At 35.6% G+C, this 23447-nt stretch overlaps 1 protein-coding gene across 1 annotated transcript; it reads left to right on the top strand.

The window, feature by feature from the left end:
- Positions 1-5581: 5581 nt before the first annotated feature.
- LOC145091358 (geraniol 8-hydroxylase-like) lies at positions 5582-7541 on the top strand. Its single transcript, XM_079029057.1, has 2 exons — positions 5582-6644; positions 6757-7541. Exons 1-2 carry the CDS (start codon positions 5700-5702, stop codon positions 7387-7389), a joined length of 1578 nt encoding a protein of 525 aa, XP_078885183.1. The 5' UTR covers positions 5582-5699; the 3' UTR covers positions 7390-7541.
- Positions 7542-23447: the final 15906 nt, after the last annotated feature.

Raw genomic sequence — 23447 nt, 5'->3', positions numbered from 1 at the left:
CCCCATCCGATAAAAAATTCCATTCCGTTTTCAACATAGGCAATTCCCCATAGCAGTTTGTTTCGCTATGACCATTAACTAAAGTCAATGACAATCATTATCAAATGTTGGAATATACTTGCGTAGACATGTTTTCACCTATGGTCAGTTATATGTAACTGTTTCTCATGTAACAAGCAAAAATGTTTGAAGGTACTCATATGTGACGAGGAAGGTCGTTCAACTAATAAAACAAAAAACGTTGTCTACAAACATGTCCTACAATGTTTATAGATATTTATCGATTTCAGTGTTTTTTTCTTCACATTTCAATAATAACAATAGCCATAAACTTTCATTTATAATTATTATGCAATATATATATATATATATATATATATATATATATATATATATATATATATATATATATATATAATGTTTTTATATTTTTTTAATATGTTCCCCCGCGTTTAACGCATGTTATAATCTAGTTTCCTCCAAAGTTAGGACTTTTATGAAAACTTATTTTTTAACGTTTTTTTAACAATGCTCTTACATTTTCTTATAACTACTTTTACGAATTAGTCCAAACGTTTCTTACAAAATTTCCTCAATAATTTTTTATAACTTTGTTTTCATTGTTTTTTAAAACTTAATATTTGTTATAGTTTTTTTTGTACAACTTTTGCAATTTTGTTTTCAATTGTTTACATATTTATGTCTGCAAATGTAGATTTATTTACATAAATAAATTTTTATAACTTTTTTTTATAGTTTTTCTGCATATAAATATAAAAATATTTTATTTATTATTAATTCTATATTAAAATATATATTAGGAATTATACGTACATAAGTTTTTATAATTTGATTTTGAAATTAATTATACCGATATAATTTTTTTTAGACGGTATGGAATGGGGGTATCCCTCCATCCAACACCACCCTATATTACCAAGTGTGAGCTTTCGTGGTTGTGGCTATGCTTGGTCACAAGCTCTTTTCTTCCTCTCTCTCTCTGACTCACTATTCTTCTTCCCACTCACTAGCAACTTACTAGTAGAACACCATTTATTAAGGTTTATGACTTGATTGATGTGACAGATTCATAAAGGACCGGTCCAGACAGTGGGCAACCGGGCGACCGTCCATGGCCCACGTCTCCAGGGGTCCAAAATTTATGGGCTATATAGTGTATATAAATAAAAAAAATATTACCTAAATGATTTTAAAGTCTAAAGTCAGTTCAAACTCAAATTAGCTCAAAAGATAAACAATTTAACTATTTGTTATTGCTAATTGAACATGTATATAGTAAAGAACAAATGTTTTTTTTTAATATTTATTATATTTGTCTTTGAAGAACCTTTTTTTTCGCCCCGGGCCATATATACATTTGGATCGGCCCTGCATTCAAGCATAAATGAATTGTGATGCATTCTGTTTAGCCTTACGGCTTCCGTTGCAACGTATGGGCGTGCAAGCAACCTGGGACCAAATGAAATTCATTGCAAATGTTAAGTTTAGAAATGATCCTTTGAATTTATGGTGGTTTTCCTTTTATATTTTCAGATTTGATGCAATTTGTGACAGAGTCAAAGGGTCAAAGGCATGATGGTTCCGGAGATAGGGTAAGCAAGGTACTCAAGTAGAGAGGAGATTAAAATGAAAATGATGGTGAGGAAAGACAGACTCCGTTGAAGGGTATTACTGGAAGCTCGTTTGTCGTTTGGTAGAATAGTTTTACTAAAATTATTTCTTTGAATAATTAATAAACCCTAAATATGATTGAGGGGCATAATTATCATTTTCTTTTAAAATTATGTAGATGTATAAATAAATGCGTAGAAATAATAGCTCCCATTATGTTGTGTAAATTTCGTCCACATCATATAAACATTAACATTATGTTACGGTGGAAGCTTCGAGCATTTTGTTTAAATATTAATATCTTCGAAGCCAATCTTGTGGTGTAAGCATGCTGCATGTAGAATTAGGCATGTGATGTTGAGAGACTTCAAACACTTTTTGCATCGCCTCATAGACAAAATTTATGGCTGATAAACGTGATAAAATTAGTAACTTACTCATAGGTCGGAGAGAGTGGTGTTACCGAAACCGTACTTCTTTTGTTGCCACGTAAACGTCACGTCATTTTTACCACAAAAGTGCAGTTCCTTGTCACACCCAATGAGTGGTGCCACACTTTATTTAAAAAATAAATAAATAAATAAAAACTTTAATTTCTCCCCACCCAATCACAAAACAGTCAAATTATCTACACCCAATCACAAGCTGCGGCCATTTTTTGCAGCACTACGGTTTGAACTGCACCAAACCGCACCCAGGGGACGGTGTTCGCTGCTTATGTGGCGAAAGCGCACTCCTTGGAACCGCATCACACCCTCCAGCCTTACAACTTACAAATGTTTTAGAATTAATATTTATTAAATATTGGGAAAATGTCACTGTATCACATTAAGGTTATGACAATTGTCCAATTTGGTCATTAATTTTTTTTTTTGCACATTAGGCCATTAAAATCATGTTTTACCTGTTAAATAAGGAAATATTCCAATATAATCCCGGTTTTACCAGTTACCTAGGTCTATATGGCTTTTTTCATTTTTTTAAAATAAACAAATCAAATATAATCTACGTGGCTTTTGTTTTCCATTTCGCCTAAATTAAAAAACCTAAATATTGTTGGAATCCTAAGTGGATTAAGACTTGGAGACCAAACAATCTAATTTATGGAAAGTTTAGTTTATAACAAGTTGGTCATAAGTTTCCTAGTCTAATACAAGTTGGTGTGTTAGTCTATATATACCTATCTATAATCGAGTTTATGATTATGAGAATAGATTGTAAAACATTGGTTTTGAGTCAGTTTTTCCATTTAATCAAAGAGTGAATTTTGATTACTTTTTTTGTTTTGCATTCTCATTTTGTAAACTAGAATTGGTATCAGAGCGAGGTGAAGACGGTGCCAGTTTGAGAGTCGGTTTCAAGAATACCGTAGCCTTTCGCTATGGGGTAGACGCAGCGGGAACCGGGTTCGTTTTAAGGGGGTGTGGATTGTTTTTGATTACGAGTTGAAGCATCTCAACAACAGCCTCGGTTTTTCTTGATCGGACTGGTTCTAAGGTAGAGAGAGAGAGACTAACCGGAAGCGCGGAATAAACGGACGGGAAGACATCAAAGTGGGTAACTTTGATTCGGTTCGTTTTGCGGGTGACGGAAGACGGTAAATGTGGTCGTGACCTAGTCTTGTTGTTCGGTGGAAAAGTTCTCTCGAAACAAGCTCGATTAAAGAGGTCAGGGTGGTGAGAAGAGATAGTAGGATGTTGATCGGGTTGAAGAATTCTCTAGAAGGAATTAGAGATTCGGGGGTGATTGTTGGAATCCTAAGTCGATGAGGACTTGGAGACCAAACAATCTAATTTATGGAAAGTTTAGTTTATGGCAAGTTGGTCATAAGTTTCCTAGTCTAATACAAGTTGGTGTGTTAGTCTATATATACCTATCTATAATCGAGTTTATGATTATGAGAATAGATTGTAAAACATTGGTTTTGATTCAGTTTTTCCATTTAATCAAAGAGTGAATTTTGATTACTTTTTTTGTTTTGCGTTCTCATTTTGTAAACTAAAAATATTGTATCCTATCATCCTCATCTTACTGACGCCTCATCTTCTTCTCCATGAATCTTTTCTGCCGCCTCCAACCAACGCCCAACCCTAGCCCGACAATCTCTTTTACGATGAAGGTGTTCCTGGAGTCCCCGACATTGATCTATTCCGAAAAAACAGATGGCGAAATCATCGATGACGAAGCAATCGATAGTAGGAATCTGGGAGTGCGATGATTTGTAGGTGTCCAAAAATGTCTATCGGATTTTATTGTAAGGATTCCGACGAACAACAAGAGAGGCGACGACGGTGTTTCGATGAAGAGGGAAAGGAAGATGCGATCAACAGTGATTTAGTTAGATGAAATTCATTTGCAGGATAACGATTGGGACTTGGATTTGGATTCCGACCGTGTGGAGGTAAAATGTATTGAATTTGTTTCAACATTGCAGAGTTTAAATGTTGATAAGTTCAGAGACGTCCTCTTCGCCAATCTGATAAGTTCAGAAATGTCCGTTGCAATTTAATTCTGGCATTCGTTACATCATCGGCTTCAACTTCACCGAAGAGTTTGAGATCGCTAGGCCGACAAATAAATTCCAACGAGAGCACAAGTCAACACAACAAGATTCATTTGTTTATGGTTAGCATACGTCAAGGTGAAAAAAGATATTAGGGCTAATTGTCTTTACTAAATTGACAGCCAAGATATCAAGCCTTGAAATCAGCTAATAACTGTTTGCTTTAATTTTGGTATTTTCTATTTTATTTAAACAACATATCCTAGTGATGTATTGACTATTGAGAAATTGAATAACTTCCTCTGTTTTGCTTATTTCCCGTTCTCTTGTTTATTTTTAGAGTTTGCGAGCACACGAAGTCTTGTGTTCTTAATAATTTACCGATTATCTTCGTCGGAAAAGAGTGCAGATTTGAAGATGATCGTAAATTGGAATTAAGGATATATAATAGAATTTGAAGATGATCGTAAAATGGAATCAAGTTGCAAATAAGATAAAGGGGAAAAAGATGTTAAGGTGGGTTTTATCATTTATTAGGTGGGGACACATACGTCTTACATGGTCAGCTTTCCCTACACTCCACATACATCTTACACGTAAGCATAATGCTTTCCCTACACTCCATATACATCTTACACGTAAGCATAATCGACACATCAACCATCCACATAGGCATTGCAATCAGGAAACCGTTTAAAATTGGGGGAAATGACTAAATTAACGGGTAAAATATGACTTTAATGGTCTAATGTGCAAAAAAAAAAATTAATGACCAAATTGGACAATTGCCATAATTTTAATGTGCTAGAGTGACATTTTCCCGTAAATATTATTTTCAATTTATTGTGTTTAATAACATTGAACCTATACTTTTATTTACATAAAGAAATATTTATTGAAGTATCTCATTTTTGTAAGTTTTTCAATCTGATTTATACTCAAAACAACTGTTAAATGAACCATGTTGAACAAAAAAATATAATCATCATTTATTATATTGACTATTTATTAAAAAAAAAAAAAAAAAAAAAAAAAAAAAAAAAAAAAAAAAAAAACTTATTCATACCATATTTTCTATTAACAAACATTATTTATTTTCTACCGGATGGTTTTTAAAATAGATATTTAGAGTAGTACTTTTACAACAAAGTCGCAACAATACAACAAAATGTACCTTCAACTCTTTTTCGATGATGACACTGTATCCATAAATCTTGAACATAATAACATTACTATCGGTTAAACTTTGTTGAATAGCTTCATATGGTGCATAAAACCCAAAATATCAAACATATAAATACATGATGATTACAAAATATGAAACAGAAATGATATAAATGCATGATGTATCGTTCTCTTATTCTGTCACATAAAACAGCTTTTAATGCCCAAGAGGAGGGGGAACCCCCACAACCTACAATATCCTATCTTGAGTACAAACCACAAAAACATTTAACTCTCTATGACTTAATTTCTGAAACACAACCATATTTTATTTATTTATTTATATTTATATATCAATTCTATCTCCCTTTGCATTTCATCAGCATCGATCTTCACAAAAATGATATCAGATAGCCGGTGGTCTTGGTGGTCGGAACTAATCACCACCACCAAGAGAGACGACCTCACTTTCCAATTACTCATCTTTTCAGTCATCTCATTCCCTATTTTATGGTACAGTTTCAGGAAAGCCACATTCCGGTTGCCGCCGGGACCTCGTGGCTTGCCGGTGCTGGGATACCTTCCATTTCTCAGCCCCGACTTGCACCATGAATTCACCAAATTGGGTCAACGTTATGGCCCCATCTTTAAACTCCAGCTCGGTCGCAAGACCTACATCATCATCAGCTCGTCGGATCTTGCTAAAGAAGTGGTGCGTGTGCAGGACGATGTTTTCTCCAACCGAGACCCTCCGGTGGCTGGGATTGTCCTCACATACGGTGGCAAAGATATCGTCTGGTCGGACAACAACTCATACTGGCGTAACCTGCGTAAAGTGTTCGTCTCCGAAGTCCTGAGCAACAAGAACCTTGAAGCTTCTCGATCTTTCCGGCGAGCTGGAGTCAGAAAAATTATCAACCACGTCTACGAAACGATGGGGAATGAGATCGACGTCGGCGGGATCGCGTTTACGTCGTCGTTGAGTGTCGTAACCAACATGATGTGGGGGAAAAGTTTGGATGAAAGGAACGAAAACAGTAATCTTGGTGTTGGGTTCAGGGAGGTTATTTCAAAGAGTGTGGAGCTTCTGGGAGCAGCGAACGTATCAGACTTTTTTCCGGTACTCTCCAGATTTGATTTACAGGGTGTGGAACAAAAAATAAAGCAACAATTGCAGAAGGTTGATGAGATATTTCAGAAGATAATCGACGATAGAATGAGCGTTAAACCTGAAGAATCAGTAGAACAAGAGGGAAAAAAGGATTTATTGCAGATTTTACTCGAGCATAAACAAAAAGACAATACATCAACTTTCAGTCTTACCCAAATTAAAGCCCTTTTCATGGTAGCTAGCAAGCCCTTTTATTTTCTGTTTGCTTTTATCATTTACATAACCCTTTGTCGACATCCATTCGACACATAACAATAACATAACTCACTAAATTTTATTGAAACAGGACATCGTAGCTGGAGGAACAGACACAACATCAACAATGGCGGAATGGACAATGGCAGAGCTTTTGAAACATCCAGAGATAATGAAGAAGATACAAGACGAATTAGAGCAAGTCATCGGCCTAAACAACATTGTAGAAGAATCTCATCTTCCACGATTATGTTACTTAGATGCAGTGATTAAAGAAACATTCCGTTTACACCCTCCGCTTCCTCTGTTGATAGGGCGATGTCCAAATATGTCTTGCAATGTCGGTGGATACACAGTCCCAAAGGGTTCCAATGTGTTTCTGAATGTTTGGGCAATACATAGGGATCCAAAACACTGGGAAAATCCTACGGAATTTGATCCCAATAGATTTCTAAACCCCGATGGAACAACCAAATACGATTATTCTGGAAACAACACCAACTTTCTGGCATTTGGATCTGGTAGAAGAAGGTGTCCAGGAGTTCCTTTGGGTGAGAAGATGTTGGTGTATCTTTTGGCTTCATTATTGCACTCGTTTGATTGGACTTTGCCAAAAGACAAAGAACATGAGCTTTCTGATAAATTTGGGATTGTCTTGAAGAAGAAAAACCCACTCATGGCAATCCCTTCTCAGAGGTTATCAGACAAAAATCTATACATGTAATAGAAACCATCTGTGTAATACTAATAATATCTTAAGGAGCTTCTCCGGGAAAACCTAGCATGAAAACATGGAGGGTCTGAATTTATGTAAACTCTGGTGCAATGTGAATAAAGTTGTTGATCAATTTGATTTTGGTCATATAATCTTATCTATTTTGAGACCTTACTTTGACTTATATTAAAGGGAAGTAATTATGCGTCTACTTAATGGTTTTGTAATTTTGTTAAATGAAAAGAAAAGATATTTGTTACCATATAAATTTTAGGTCAAGCAACAAAAATCCTAGCATATGGAGAAGATCTATTATTTAATTAAGTTCACAGTTTTATACTTTTATAATAGTAGTGATCACTATAAAACTTAAAATAGAAGACCAATATTAAATTATAAGGAAAAAAAAGTCATGTAAAACTATATACGGCGTTATCTCTTGGACTTTTGAACACAACCACCAAATTTTTTCCCACCTAATTTGTCGTCGGTTAACGCCATAGAAGTCTTTAGACCATCCAATACCTTCAAGGAAGGTATTTGTTGTTGACGTGGCCACGAACACCATCCCAATGGTCGGTGGTGGCTCGTGGTTGTGGTGGTTTGTGATGCGTTTCATGGTCGACAACGCCCAATGAGAGAACGGGTCTCAATCAACCTTCTTTTTCTTCTTCTCCCCTCTCTCTCTCTCTCTTTTGATATGTATACCAGAGTTGGTTTGTGGTTCGTGATGGCTAGGTGGAGTTAAGATGGTTCGTGGTCCGTAAGAAGTATTATGAATAGCCTTATATATACAATATTATTCTCTTTGAGTCATTTTTTGTTCCTTATTTGCCATATATATATATATATATATATATATATATATATATATATATATATATATATATATATATATATATTGGGCCATTGACCGGTCACCAATAGGTCATGATGATGTGTCAGTTTGACTTACATAAAATACTTTTCTTGGTTTGATATAACCTCATTTATGTATACATTTGCATTTAGCCTCAATATTTTTTTGTTCTCCATTTACCATTATTTTTTAGAAAATTTTTTATTTTAGCAACTGTCCAATTACGATTATGCTTTTTAAAACATAATAACTTAAAATGAAAATGGAAAAAACGAAGACAAAAATCGAAATTGCGCCTTCTCTTTGAGTGGCAGTGTGTGTTAGTTAGCAAGCCAATGACTTTTTTTTTCTTTTTTTTTTATATTATTGGTTTTTGTTGTATTTAATTTATATATGTATTTTAGAATGAATAAAAAAAAACCTAATGTAAGTCTCGATTCTGAGACATCTAATAAACAATGTGAAATGTTAATCTTTGAGCCAATCAAAATTGTTAATTCAATCTTAACTCGTTTAAGAAACAATTAGATATTTCTAATGACATATTTATTAAGAAACCAAAGAAATGAGATGCTAGTACGCGGAACATTTAAGGGTTAAATGCTAGAAATAGCATTGAACACTTTTTTTACTTATTATAGATTTGTATTATCATATTTTCTTATTACAACATGTTCTTACAAATTAATATTATTAAGGCATTGTACTTTGATAATATATTTATTATACCAATATGTAAGTTGTTGATTGAAATTAAGATGGCTTGACACAACTTAATAAGTTTTATGTGATAACAAAGAGAGCCCTTTGGCTTACCGGCTAATAAGCCCCGCCCCTCAAAGAGAAGTCACAAGTTCGATTGTTGCCTTTAGTGCCTATTCCTTTTTCATTTTGAGCAAGGGCTAAAATGAAAATATATAAAATGTTGGGGGCTAAACGCAAACTCAAACGTAAATATTGAGGCTAAATGCAATCTGAGAAAAAAAAATTCATACCAACCAACTGACACGTCATCATAATTTGTTTGTGACCGGCCAATATCCCAAAAATGAAAAGTTTTCAAAAAAAATGGCATATAATGAACAAAATAAAAGATTGAGGCTAAACCAGAACAATGTTGTATATATAATGACTTTTCAAACATTAACCCTTTTAGAAACCAACCAAATAATTACTAAAAAAAAGTGTTGGTAAATTAAATAGATTGTATCTTTTATATGTGTTAAAAGGTGCATTCAGTCATTAACTTTAAAATTTACTCAGATTGTCCATATATAAGTTTTTTCACTCGGGTCGCCCGTGAAGACATAAAGTAACTATTTTTCCCTTAATAATTTCTTTTTCAAATTTATATTATTTATTTATCATTTTTAGATTAAAACAAGAAAACAGATACTACACCCTAACCCAACCACCCCTTTCCCATTCCCCAGCTTTGTCTCCCTCTGTATCACGTTGTCATCTTCCTCTCCATCAATCTGACAACCACCATAGATGGTAAACAACACCACCATCGGTCAACACTAACACGACCACAGAAGCAGAACGAGCAGTTATGGTAATCACCGTCGTCTCCTATTTATTCGTTGACTATTAGGGTTGTAGAATAAGGGCATTCGTGGTGGCGATGATTGATGTTTGTTTTCCTATTGTATCAGAGTTGATGAATTGAAGTAATAGGCACTTACACCATAAGGATGGTGGCGGCGGTAATAATATTTACTTTGGCGACAGATCAACGGATCCTGATGTCCGACTTCTAACACCATCGTATCCATTTTCCATCCTCATTAACAACGGCGGATTCATAGAAACCCTAATTGTGTTACAGCCAATGGAGCTCGACTTGAAACCTCCACAGTGAAAACCCATCATGAAACAGGCGGTGGCGATCTGAGACGATGAAGGTGAAGGTTCGAAGAAGGAGTACTTAGATTGGACAAGGAAGAAAAGGATAAGAGAAAGCATGAGAGAGAGGGGGATTAGGGCCCGTCAATGGTGGTGGGCGGTGCTCTAGCGTTTTGATGGTGTTTTGAGAGAAAGGAAAAATAGAGTATGTAGTTGTAGGTGAAGAAGAGACACTTGCTTAAGAGGATAAAACACTGAACAGTGACGGTGATGGTCACCGACGGTGGCCATTGACGATGTTGGGCGTATGTGGTGGTGGTCTGATAGGTGGTGATGAGGATGCTTTAGGTTTTCAATTGATTTAAGAGTAAAAATGAGAGATATATATATGTGGGTTGTAATTTTTTTTAAGTAAACTGAGTGATATATAAATTAAAAATTAAATAATAATTATGATATAGTCATTTTATATCTGGTAAAGGATGCAGTGTGTAAATTTAAACCAACGAGGGAAGAGACACGAAAGTGTAAAGCATCCAACGGACGACCCGAATTAATTTTTTGAAAATAGGGATTGAACTTGTCTTTTGGCACCTATATGAGGACGATTCATGTAATTTACTCAAAGTATTTTATTGATTTAGACATTTGGAAATAAGAAAAGAAAGAATATAGTTAATATATTATGGTGGATGGAGTGGAGCGACAAGAGTTGCGAGCTAAGGGTTACCACTGGTATCGTCAGCTACACCGACTCGAAGCTTGACGGTACCGTCAAAAGTGTGGATGATCTGGTGGGTTAAATTAATTGGTTTCTTCTCTTTCTCCTCCTTTTTATGACCGTTGAACTACTAATTTTTTTATTTTTTGTTAACTTAACTATATAAACAATAATATACACTCAAACAATAAATTCACTCCATTTCCATTCCAAAACTCTCACATTGTGTGGCAGTGAGCCGTCACTGCGGTGATGTGTTGAACACCACATTGACCGGTGTGTGGTGATGCGATTGACCTCCTCGTGACAACCCTTTCCCCTGCATCTTCTTCCTCTTTTTTCCTCTCCAACGTCTAGTTGGCTCCTTTTTTTTGCTTTTAAATGTGATTTATAAATGCTACACTTTTTATTCATTATTTCACACAACTTTCTACCATTTTCTACTATTATTCTAACCTCCATTTGATAGGTTTTCTGTATACTTCCTAGATTATAATGTGGCAGTGAAAACAAGTATTTTAATTAAGGCAAGCAAACAACTAAAATCTGTATGGATCTTTAAACTAAATAATATGAACGACTACAAGAGGGATCAAAATTACTAACCTTTAGCAAAACCAATTTGCTTGAAGGACCTTTGATGTAGAATTTGAAATCCTCAAGCCAAGGAAGTAAGCAACCAAAGTAAATTGGCTCTAATACTTCACAGCCAATAAGTCCAAATTATTGATGTTAGAAGTTAACTACGAACAATAGAAATTGTCTAATGAATTAATCAAGAGAGAAGAGAAACTCTAAATGTGTAGAGGGGGATGAATTTTAGTAGTGTCAGGGATGGGGTATTTATAGTTTCTGGTTGTTTGGAAAGAAAGCAAATTTGAATAATTAAATTATCCAAATTAATCTAGAATTCAAATCCTTTTCTTATATTTGCCTTGAAAGAAAATTCACAAGGATATTCCTTTCGGTTTTCATCCATCCATTCTAACCGATCCAAAACCTTCCAACTATTCAACTATTGAATAATTAACATTTATCTATGCACCTTTTCATTAGCACAAATTAATTCCAGATAAATTCTAATTAAATCCAAACTAGTTTCTAATTAATCACATGAATAATGAAATAAACTATTTGTATCTCTTTCTTATAACATACTGATACTATTTTGATCATTAAGGGCAACCCAAAAAGTACCTTGTTGTTAATGGATAGTCTTACCAATTAGTTATGACATTAAACAATTTTCCAACAGTCTCCCACTTTGAGACGTCATCAACTATTATTGGTCACAAGGCTCCCACTTAATCAGCAAAGCGTGCTTCCTTACAAAATTTCAATCTCTAAATCATATTCTTAGAGACAACCCTTAGATAAGTAATCATATATTCCTTTATTCTATAATATATCGTATGAACCTGAGACATGGATATGAATCAATCTCATGGTCTAAAATTATGTTTCCTGATTTTCGATTTATGATGACCTTATTAGACTACAAGATTAAACACGTCAATCTAGTCTAGGTGTAACACTCTAAAAGTTCCAACCAATTTAAACTTTTCAAAAACAACCCAGTTTCATTAAGTTATTACAAAAAGGTTTTCAGTACAATTATTATCAGAGTCTTCCCAGAACCATATCATAAAACATAATCATGAGGAATGGTACGATCACGCCTTTGCCTTGCCACGGTCTCCTGAAGTACCCGAAACATTTAAACCACAACTATAAGCCCAAAAGCTTAGTGAGATACCCCCAAAATACCAACCACATATACCATACACATAACATGCCATATCATAACAGAACACAGAACAGCCATGCACTTCGGGTCTACTGTGTGACTGGTCCGCTGTATCGGGCCTTCAGTCCACCTGGTCCACCCTCCGAGTCTAGCCATATACATCGAGTCTACAGTGTGATTGGTCCGCCCGCGCCGGGCCTTCAATCCACCTGGTCCACTCTCTGAGTCTACAGTATGACTGGTCCACCCGCACCGGGCCTTCAGTCGGCCTGGTCCACTCTCCGAGCCTCGGCACGTCTGGTCTGCCCTCTTGGGGCCTACAACCTATCTGGACCGCTCGCTGGGCCTTCGGGATAACTGGTCCATCCTGGGTATGTTGGCCTACAGCACAAAGTAGGACCCGACTCAACCCAACCCCAGTCCAACAACCATGTGCACATAAACATTCAATCATATAACAATTCACATCCAATCAACCGATCTAGCAGATCACATAACATAACATCATCCTAACCAGGATACCGACCTAACCAGTCACTAACATATCATCATCCTATATACCAGGATACCGACCTTAACCAGGTCTTTAACATATACCATCCTAACTACCAGGATGCAAACATAGCAAGCAATAACATAACAACGATACCCAGATTACAATCCGATAAAGGGCTGGCCTTGGTGCCGTAGACCCTATCGATATACTGAGGATAACTCACCTCGCAACTGCCGACTGAAGAGATAAGATCACACTGCTCCAACCTCTAACACGAACTTCACCACTGATCAATCACCAAAACACTGAACTCAATAAATACCAAAATACCCCTGGAAGACAACTGGTCAACACAAGACTATCTCTACTCATTGAGTCACCCCACTGACTCATCGAGTCCCTATGCTCTGAAACTCCCATAACACGACTCAACTCGCCGAGTCGCCCCAAGACTCGCCGAGTCCCACAACTCTGAGTCTAATCGCACTCAACTCACTGAGTCATCCCTTGACTCACCGATTCACAGCTCAACCAGGAAAGATTAGGACCTCACGACCAGACTCACCGAGTCCAAGAACAGACTTGCCGAGTCCAAGAACAGACTCGCCGAGTCCAAGGCTATCTTCAACCAACTCGTCGAGTTGTTCCTCCAACTCGTCGAGTTGCTGCCTATCTTCATGCAACTCGCCGAGTACACCCATGTGACTTGCCGAGTACCACTAGCTCTTAACCCATACAGAGGCTTTCCAAGCCATGCAGGGTCTCCAATCCATAGATCTACTCTTATACAAGCCATCCATCATGTAAAGTGGCAAACTTTACGTGAATCCAAGGAGATCTAAGCATAATACACTCTAGGGCTAGGGTTTGGGACTAAAAGGCTTCATCAACAACTCTTGAACAGGGACTTTATGCTCTTTTGGATCATCGCTACTCTAGATCTGAGGTAGCAACCTCAGATCCAACCTCCAAACTCAAGATAACACTAGATATACTCCCAAAAATCCCACAAATGACAGATCTAGATGGATAACAGCTCAAGCAACAAATCATTACCTCAAGAGAAGACTCCAACAGAAGAATAAGCCAAAACCTTGTAAAGCCCCTTGCTCCAAGCCTCTTAATCTTCAAAGATCTCTTCAACAAACATTCCTTCAATATCCAAATGCTCTCTAATTCCCTCACAAATGAATATTAGGGTTTCTGGACTTCAAGGGAGAGTAAAGAGGTTGGGGAGAGGGTATTATGTTCTTTAGATAGGGCTCAACCCCCGGGATTAGGGTTTTCTCCACACAGCACCAACTCGCCGAGTCCAGCCACCGACTCGTCGAGTTGGCCACTTAACACGCGACCAGAATCGTGACCCTACTCGCCGAGTCTACCCATGGACTCACCGAGTTGACCATCCACATTTTCACTTTGAACCCTGAACTTGCACTCCTGAACTCGGGATGTTACACTAGGATAGGGCCAACATTATAATGTCAACATCAAATCACCGAAGGGCCTAAATATATCATTTATCCTATTTAGGAAAAATGAACGAATAAACTTTGACTACATAATCATAATCGACTCATCATGAAGTAATATCTAAGTACGGGTTTCCAATACTTAAAATCTCCATTTAAGTACTCATGAGTGTTAGTTTCATCTCCATGTCATGTCCAATCTCCATTAGTCATCAACTAATACTCCATAATTGTCTTAATTCTTATACTCACTCCCAAGTGTATGACCAACCGTGGAGTTTTGAACAAAATAATACTCGGGAAGTGGGTTCAAAACATGCAAAAGGAAAATATAATAATACTCTGAACCCGAACCCGACTCGTTCTTGTACCATCTAAAAGGGAAAAACATTGGCTAAAAGACGGCAGCCCCTCAATATCAGACACTAGAAGAAGAGAAAGTATTTGCGGAATCATGTATCGACATTTTTGAGGATCCATGAATGGAAATGCACAATTGAACGTTCATATCTAACAACGCATTACCGAGCGATTTCTCAACGTAATGGGTCATGGCGAATACCGTACAAAGCATTAATACATGACCAAGTTTTGTGATATAAACAAGATGGTTACAAAGTTAAACGGGATGTATAACAACCTGATCGGTCAACGGAAAAAGTGGGGAAATAATATAAATGTTTTTTAAACAAAGCTTGAAATATTTAAAATTAAAGGGGGCCATTCAAATTTGTTGAAGTCAGGAAGTTTTTATTTGATTCCCAAATATGGAAATACGTTTATAAAAAATAAGAAGGTGGTTCGAAAAGAACCAAAATTTACAAAACGAGTTTCACAACTTCATCGGATGCTCGTTCGAGTTTGATTTGAACCAAGATGAAGAGCTTGAACTCGAAGAGATAGTTTGTCCGATTGGTAGAGATAAGGCAAAAAATATAAGATCTTTTTAATGCACCTGGAGCCGACAAAAGATGATGACATATGCAAGATCGAAAATAGTTTCTTATTATATAATTTGAATTTCGAAACGTGTTTGTAATTTAAAAAAAAAAAAAGAAATTGACTAATAAATAAACATGAGAGGAGAAGAAAAAGGCGTGACAAGAAAAACAAAAAATGTGTGATATGAAATTTCTATCACAAAGCGTCGTACATATTGTAGAAAATGAGCATGTGATGGTTTTAATGGAAAAAGGATACATATTTTAGGAGATGAACTTGTGATGGTTTTAAGGGAAAAAGAGGAAATTATGAAATAAAAATATTTCTAGTAGACTTTTCTTATGTTGTTTTTTATTTAATTGTCATTTTTACTATGTAATGGTTTTTATTATTAAATTAATAAAGTAATACTCTTTTAGTATTTTAGATATTTAAAAAATATTAAAATTTTATTTTCTATACTTAATTAAAAAAGTTAGAGGTGGTAAGAGGTGAATATTTTCTATTAGTGAGGGTAGAGGAAAAAAATAATGTGACAATTAAAAAGTAAGAGGTAGTGAAAGGGAACACACTAGGCTTAGAAGATTAACATTGTTTGAGTGTATCATTTCATTCGAATCGAGAAAATATAAAATCAACAATTATGATATGTCTTATCTTCTCAATATGAGAAATTTCCAAAAATACTAAAAAACACCCTTTAGTGCCAAAAAAATTGGTCTCTCTGAAAATGACCAACGATTCTGTAGAGAATCCTTTATGGGCTCGACTTCTCTGTGCTGAGTGGAAATAATTGTAACACATGTATCCTAGAATGGATCAATAAATGGCATAAAGGAGTTAAATGCATGGTTTTTGAGAAAAACCATATGTCACGACGTGATAGGAAGCCTATCACGACGTGACATACCAATCATGTGAACGTCAGTTTTGGACCAAGGCTAAATTCGTTAGTCACGACGTGAGTATCAGCAAATGGAGTTGTTGACTGTTGAATTTGACCTTGACCATTGACTTTCTACATGTGTTGACTTTTGGTCAATTTGCTAGTTTTAAAATATGGACTAAAGGTATACCTTGTGTGGTTTATTAGGAAATGTATAGCACCCGTTCATTGGATGTAAGAGTTATTAGTTGTTCTCTGCGTCGGCAAGGTGAGTCTTCTCACTATAGTATGTGGAATGCTAGTTGTCTTTGTGATACTTACATCGAAAACCAGGGTGTGGCCCTTGGAATATGTATGAAAAACTGTGATTTGGCTCTTAGAAATTGTACGGAAGACCAGGATCTGGCCATTGGTAATTGTATGTAAGACAAGGGTTTATCCCTTGGCATATATGTATGTAGGATTTTAACACCGTAAATTTTCAAACAAAATTTTCATTTCCAAAACCACATAATTCTCAATATCGCATTCTAAAAACCACAATTGCCAAATTGTCAAAAACACAACTTCATAATTTGTTTGATAAAACCTAGGATCCTTAAAAAAACATAAACTCCATCTCGTGTGTACAATCAAGCCGACGTCTTCCCGTGATCCTGAGAGGTACCTGAAACACATAACACAGAACACATAACACGGTAAGCACGAAGATTAGTGATTTCCTCAAAATACCACACATGACTCATTAGCCTATCATGGCTATATCTCAAATAAGACCCTCTGGTCGATGTGTCTCAGTGGAACCCTCCACTCCCACAACTCGGGTGGACCCTCCGGTCCTAACTCAGGAAAGCTCGGCATAATATACAACATAATATCACATTACTCAATATATGAACACAAGACCCTCTGGTCACACAAAATTACCACTCAAGGTAAGTATAGTGAGAAGACTCACCTCGTAAGCAAGAAAATAAACCTCATACACAAATCACCGATCTAGCCTCCGCCTAACACATACGATAATGATCTCTAATTAACAATTAAATCACAACTCCAAATAAACCAAGTTATTTTCTCCCTCTAATCTCTTGGAATGGGTGAAAGACCATTCTACCCCTCCATGGTCTCCATAATCCCTGTCTTGACCAAAACCTAAAGTCAACTAAAGTCAACACTCGAGTCAACAATCCATTCTTATGTGTATATGCAAACCCTAACTCTTGATCTTTCTTCTTCTTTGAGCTTAGAGTCACAAGTGTAACTCCTCTAATGGCTTACAAACACCAACTAGCAAGAGGGTAGTATATGAGAGAAGGAGGAGGCACACCAAAATTGGCTCTAGGGTTCTTGGAAAAGCAGTGCCAATTTCTGTAACCTAGGGGTTCTATTTATACTATGAGCAGCTAGGGTTTTAGTTAAAACACTAATGGATAGCTTAAACATTAAGCAACCCATGGAACCTTCTGGAATAGGACCATGGTTGAAAATATGATGGGCTCCCATCATAATTTCGTTCACCCCTTAATCCATTAGGCTTCCCAACCCAAAATACAACTATCAAACATTTGACAATTTAAGTCCCCTTTATTCAGTTAATCTCTTTTAGTCCCCTTTATTCAATTAATCTCTTTTCGTCACCAAATTAATTCCTAATTAATTTTTGACTAATATTAATTAAATAATATGATTTCTCTTTTAATATATTATTCTTATAATATATTAATAAATCATAATATCTTCTCTCTCTCCATAAATTACCCTGTCAAGTTGCTATGGTGAAGGCAACCCAAAAGGACCATGCACAACCAGGTCAAGTACTTACCAAATATACTTACGAGCTTAGACAGTAATCCAACAGTCTCCCACTTGGATAAGTCTAGTGACTACAAATGTAAGCATAACCCGATTAGCAATTGTAGCTCTCAAAGATGTTGTCAAACTCTGATCTTATCAGTAACCTGTCCTTTAGATAAGGGATCGTACAGTCCTCCATTCTTAGATATCGTGCGGACAATTACATGGAACATAGTCATACTTATTGTCCAACAGTTTGTTTCTCTATCTCTGATTCGTTTGACATAGAACTTAATTGAACACATCAATTCAGTCCTGACTGGGCTCGGCACATAAGTCAAACGAAATCATCGAGGGGCCCTGATATCGCTTTTACCCTCTTAGGATAAAAGGAACAAATAAACTTCGATTTATACGCATTTATTATTCACTAACGAAATCATGCACAACAATGTATTTTATAACATCAAGTTACTGATGCGTTTTCGCATTATCAATGCATAACCAATTACCAAACAATAAACCATATATCTAGGTTTTAAGACCATATGATATTATCGTCTTGCGATCACTCGAGATAAATTCCATGAAGTGATTCCAGCAAGCATGGGTTTATTCCAATGCTCAAATCAAACTCATAAGCACTCATAAATGTTGTAGCAAACTTTTGCTATGTCTAATACATTTTAGACAATCTACATACCAATTCATGATAGTCTTCATTCATACCTACTTCCAACATATGAACGACTGTCGATGGTTCGAATAATTCTTATTATTCAGGAAGTCAAAACATGCAAAATGAAACAATAGGTAAACAATTAACATAAGACAGTAACATTACTAATAAATAATACTCTTTTATTTAACCATCAAATGTTAATTACAGTTTATCTATTACACGTTTCTAAGTTATCTAATCTAAACTAATATCGTCCTTCAGCCTGATGCTCCTAGCGTGTTGCAAGTGCTTAACCCTGCTCAGTCCCTTCGTAAGCGAATCTGTTGGGTTATCCTCTGATGATACCCTCTTCACTACGAAGAGTCCTTCTTCCACCCGATGTCGAATAAAATGATATTTTTTGTTGTATTAGTGTCTAAGTCCATAACTATTTTGGTATGTACTTGACCCGATGGTGCATGGTCCTTTTGGGTTGCCTTCACCAAAGCAACTTGATAGGATGAATTATGGAGAGAAATGATTAAATATGATTTATTAATATATTATGAGAATAATATATTAAAGGAGAAATCATATTGTTTAATTAATATTAGTCAATAATTAATTAGTAATTAGTTTTGTGACTAAAAGAGATTAATTAAACTTAAGGGACTAGAATTGTAATTATAAGATAATTGCAATTTGGGCCATGGATTGTCTTGAATCAAGGGGTGGACGAATTCTAATGGGAAACCCATAAGGAAATCGTCCAAGGGCTTGATTAAATGAGCCCATGGGTTGCTTAGGGCTTAAGCAACTAAATTAGGGTTTCCATGTTAGATAACCCTAATTGCCTCACTATATATAGATCCCTTAAGGACCAAAAACGTGGCTAAGCTTCTTTCTAGGGTTTCACATGAGTTTTGGCAGCCTCTAACCTCTCTCCTCTTCATCCTCTTGCTTATGGTGTTTGTGAACCATTAGAGGAGTGACACTTGTGACTCTAAGCCTTCCAAAGTCAATTCAAGGAGGAATTGGGATTGTTATTGCTACATAACAATCAAGGTAACATTATAAACCTATTCTAATATCTAATATGATTACTTGAATGATAGAATTAGGGTTTATAGTCTTGGATTCAAAGCATGTACAATAGAGAAACCTAGATCCAAACATTAGGGTTTGTATGAGCACATAGGATGTCTTATGACCAAAACCCATCAGTGGTATCAGAGCCTAGACTGGTTTCAATTGTATTGATGCATTATTGTTCAAAAAATTCGATTTTTGGTGTTCTGGAGGCTGGAATCGCCGAGTCCATAGTTGAACTCGCCGAGTCCATGTAGACTCGCCGAGTCCAAGCTTGACTCAACGAGTCAACTCGTCAGATGGGGATATCTTCGCGATTTCTTGCTGTTTTTGCTTATGGATAGTTACATTATCATATTAGATCAATATAAATCCGTTTTTTTATATATATGACTATATTTTTGATCTAATTGAAGATATTTATCAATTAATAAGATAATTGTTTCCTTATGTGATAATTGTTTAATTATTTTGACTAAATTGATAAATTGTTTTGCAAGAAATCATTAAATAAATCAAATATGGATAATTATGTGATTAATTGTTAATTTATATTATTTGTTATTTGATCCTTGTTGTTATGAAATGTTTCATATTTTCCCCTTTAGGTTTTATAGTTTAAATTTGAACCCAAAAGTTTTGTTGTTTTGAAATTTAAATAGTTAAAACCCTAATGTTTTGAAATGTTTCAAAACTTGCCCTCAAGTTTTGGAATTTAAATTTTGATTAAATGGTTTAATTTTGATGTATGTTTAAATTCTAAACCCTAATGTGTTGAAATGTTTCAAAACTTGCCCTCAAGTTTTGGAATTTAAAAGTTGATTAAAAGTTTAATTAGGAATGTTAAATTCTAAAACTCTAGTATTGTTTTGAAAAAGTTCAAATCACACCCTTATGGTTTTATTAATTAATTAAGGTGTATAATTAAAAGAGGTTTAATAAATCCATAAAAGTTTTGGTTTAAAATTTAATCGAATTAAAAGTATAATTGTTAAATTAGACCACCTAATATTTTAAAAGTATAAAATACACCCTATACTATATATAACATTAAAAGTCTAACATTATATATATGTATGAGTAAAAGTCAGTCTTACCGTTAGTAGGCCTCATTCACGCAGTTGGTCTATAAGGGGTGTTTAAGGAAATTGCCTATAAAATGGCGATTGAATGGGTATCCACTCTTACCCACCGCACTCTTGACTAGTGGAGGGTCGTTAGCCGAACGGGTAGGATAGGACGAAACCTTCCATTATAAGTATAATGAAGTATAAAAGTAACTAAATGTTTTCATCAAATTCCCAATCTTAGTTACTTAGGCAAAAGTGAATTGATGCAACTCCATGAAATTACACTTTGTGCCCTTGCGAAGACGTTAGTGGAGCGTGTGTGGTTTACCGGCACACTAAATGGTTCTAAGGAAAGGTAGCAAAGGGTGACTCAATGTTTGTCATAGTTCGGTGGAGCGTGTGTGGTTTATCGGCACATTGAATAGGTGACTGTAACATTTGAGGGCACCATGTAAGTTTGCATGGTTATTCACACCCACTTTGTGATCCTCGGCATCCCAGTCACAAACTAGAGGGGCATATAGAGATTTAAACATGCCATTGAAAAGGTTCAATGAATCTCAAAGGATCTAGGAGTTTTCAATACATTTAAGACTTAATCTGTTTTTCGTTTTTCATGGTGGAAAATTAGTGAATCGTCATTCACTTACCTTCAAATATTCTGCAATTAGGGTTACGGCATCCCTCTCCCGAGTTGTAGAATATTGTGTTGGGTCCTAGCCTTAGTATCTCATTTGGGTGATTTGCTAAGGACTCATTCAATCAACTAACTTGAATTCGTTTTTCTCCCATTTTGTAGATGTCAGACTTCGACAACTATGGTTTTCCCAAATCCCGTGGAACAAGCCTTCCACATGAAGATGATATTCCACGATTCGATCGAGGAACAAGAGATCATGCTTCACTTCCTCCTCCTCCTTCTAAAATTATTCTCCCTAACCCATAAGTTCAAAGGCTTGAAAAGTTCAAGATCACTCAAGCCCTTTTGGCAAGTAAACATAAAGAAGGAAAGTCGGTGTGTGCACACTTCCTAGGGATAAAGTCACACATTGATGGGTTAAGAATGTTGGGATCCGTTGTCTGTGAGGAAATGGCTGTTGATTGGGTTCTTCAGTCACTTCCTAACTCATATAGTGAGTTCGTAAGAGAGTACTATATGATGAACTACGACGTGAACCTTATAGATCCCACCTATATGCTTGTTGTTGCTGAATCAGCGATGGGTTGGCGCAATAGAAAAGCAAAGTTGATTGGTGAATCTGCCTTCAAGACCTCTATGGATAAAGAGAATGGCAACGAAAGACATGCTATGATCGAAAAGTTTGATCATAAGAGAAAGGCAATGTTTGAAGTAGTTCCATGTCATGTTCCAAAAGAGTCAATTTGCTTTTGTTGCCCAGAGAAAGGGCATTGGAGACGAAATTGCCCCATTTACCTAAGAGATCTAAGAGATGGGAGAGTCGAAACGTATGGCTCTAATATAGGTAAAATCCATTAACTAACTCTTTTAAGCTTCTATTCTAGATTCTTAATACATAATGTGATAAGATTACAATTGATGTTATTGTAGGATCGAAGAAAAGAAAGGAGGCTTAAGGGAAAAATTGAGCAGAATCTAACCGTGAAGGAATGGATTTCGATCGCATTTCTCGAAGATTAGATTCTTGAGCTACTACTTAAAGTTAGAATTAGATTGCTAAGAAAAATGGATTAGCATAGTTTTTCAATGAATTGCATTGTAAGGACAAATTTTTTCCGCAATAAAATAAATTTTGATTTTATATTATTTATTTATCCTTGCAATGACGTATATGAAAAATTGATGTTTGAATGTTTCTATTATTAGCAATAATGGATTTGATTCTTATGTTATTTGTGGAAATGTCGAAGAATTTACCGAATAAGGAAAGTTTCCCATCGCCCAAGTTTCAATTGGATAGAAACTTGGAATCATGCAACTTGGTTGCACGATGAATGAGAAATTTCATATTTGGAAATTAGACTAATTCATTGACAAAGTGTCAAGTGAAGGACTAGGAGATCGAATACACAAAGTTGCGTGTTGATCAAGTCCACCATAAGAGTAACAATGATATTCATCATGATTCACTAAAAGTTTAGTAAATATGATTATACTTACAAGATTAAGTGTGATTCTGAATTGATTGAAAAGTTTAAATCAATAGCAGAACGAATAAGAAGAATCAAGTAGGCAGAAAGATAAAAGTTTCTCCATTCTAAGAAGAAGGGAGAGTACCTTTTATGCTTAATGATAGGTCTTAATGATTAAGAACCATATCTCAATTGATCCTCTAAGCAAATCTTAGCACAATTGTATGTTTAAGAAGAGGAATCAAGGATTGAAGAAATGGTTAAATCAAGAAGTCTATCATACTTCGTTCCAACGACAAGTCTTAAAGTTAAGATTGTGACAATGAGTGAAAATTATTAAAGGTTTATAACATTCATCAAATGTGGA

The sequence above is a fragment of the Lactuca serriola genome, chromosome 3, assembly GCF_051521515.1.
Source record: "Lactuca serriola cultivar US96UC23 chromosome 3, Lser_US96UC23_V15, whole genome shotgun sequence".
Classification (NCBI taxonomy): Eukaryota; Viridiplantae; Streptophyta; class Magnoliopsida; order Asterales; family Asteraceae; genus Lactuca; species Lactuca serriola.
The sequence above is the reverse complement of the archived record's forward strand: the minus strand, read 5'-3'. Positions and strand labels throughout refer to the sequence as shown.

Bases quoted from the DNA above. Each gene is read 5' to 3' on its own strand.
- LOC145091358 (XM_079029057.1), top strand. From the start codon at position 5,700: ATGATATCAGATAGCCGGTGGTCTTGGTGGTCGGAACTAATCACCACC. The intron at 6,645-6,756 runs GTAGCTAGCAAG...TTATTGAAACAG, and splicing joins AAATTAAAGCCCTTTTCATG to GACATCGTAGCTGGAGGAAC.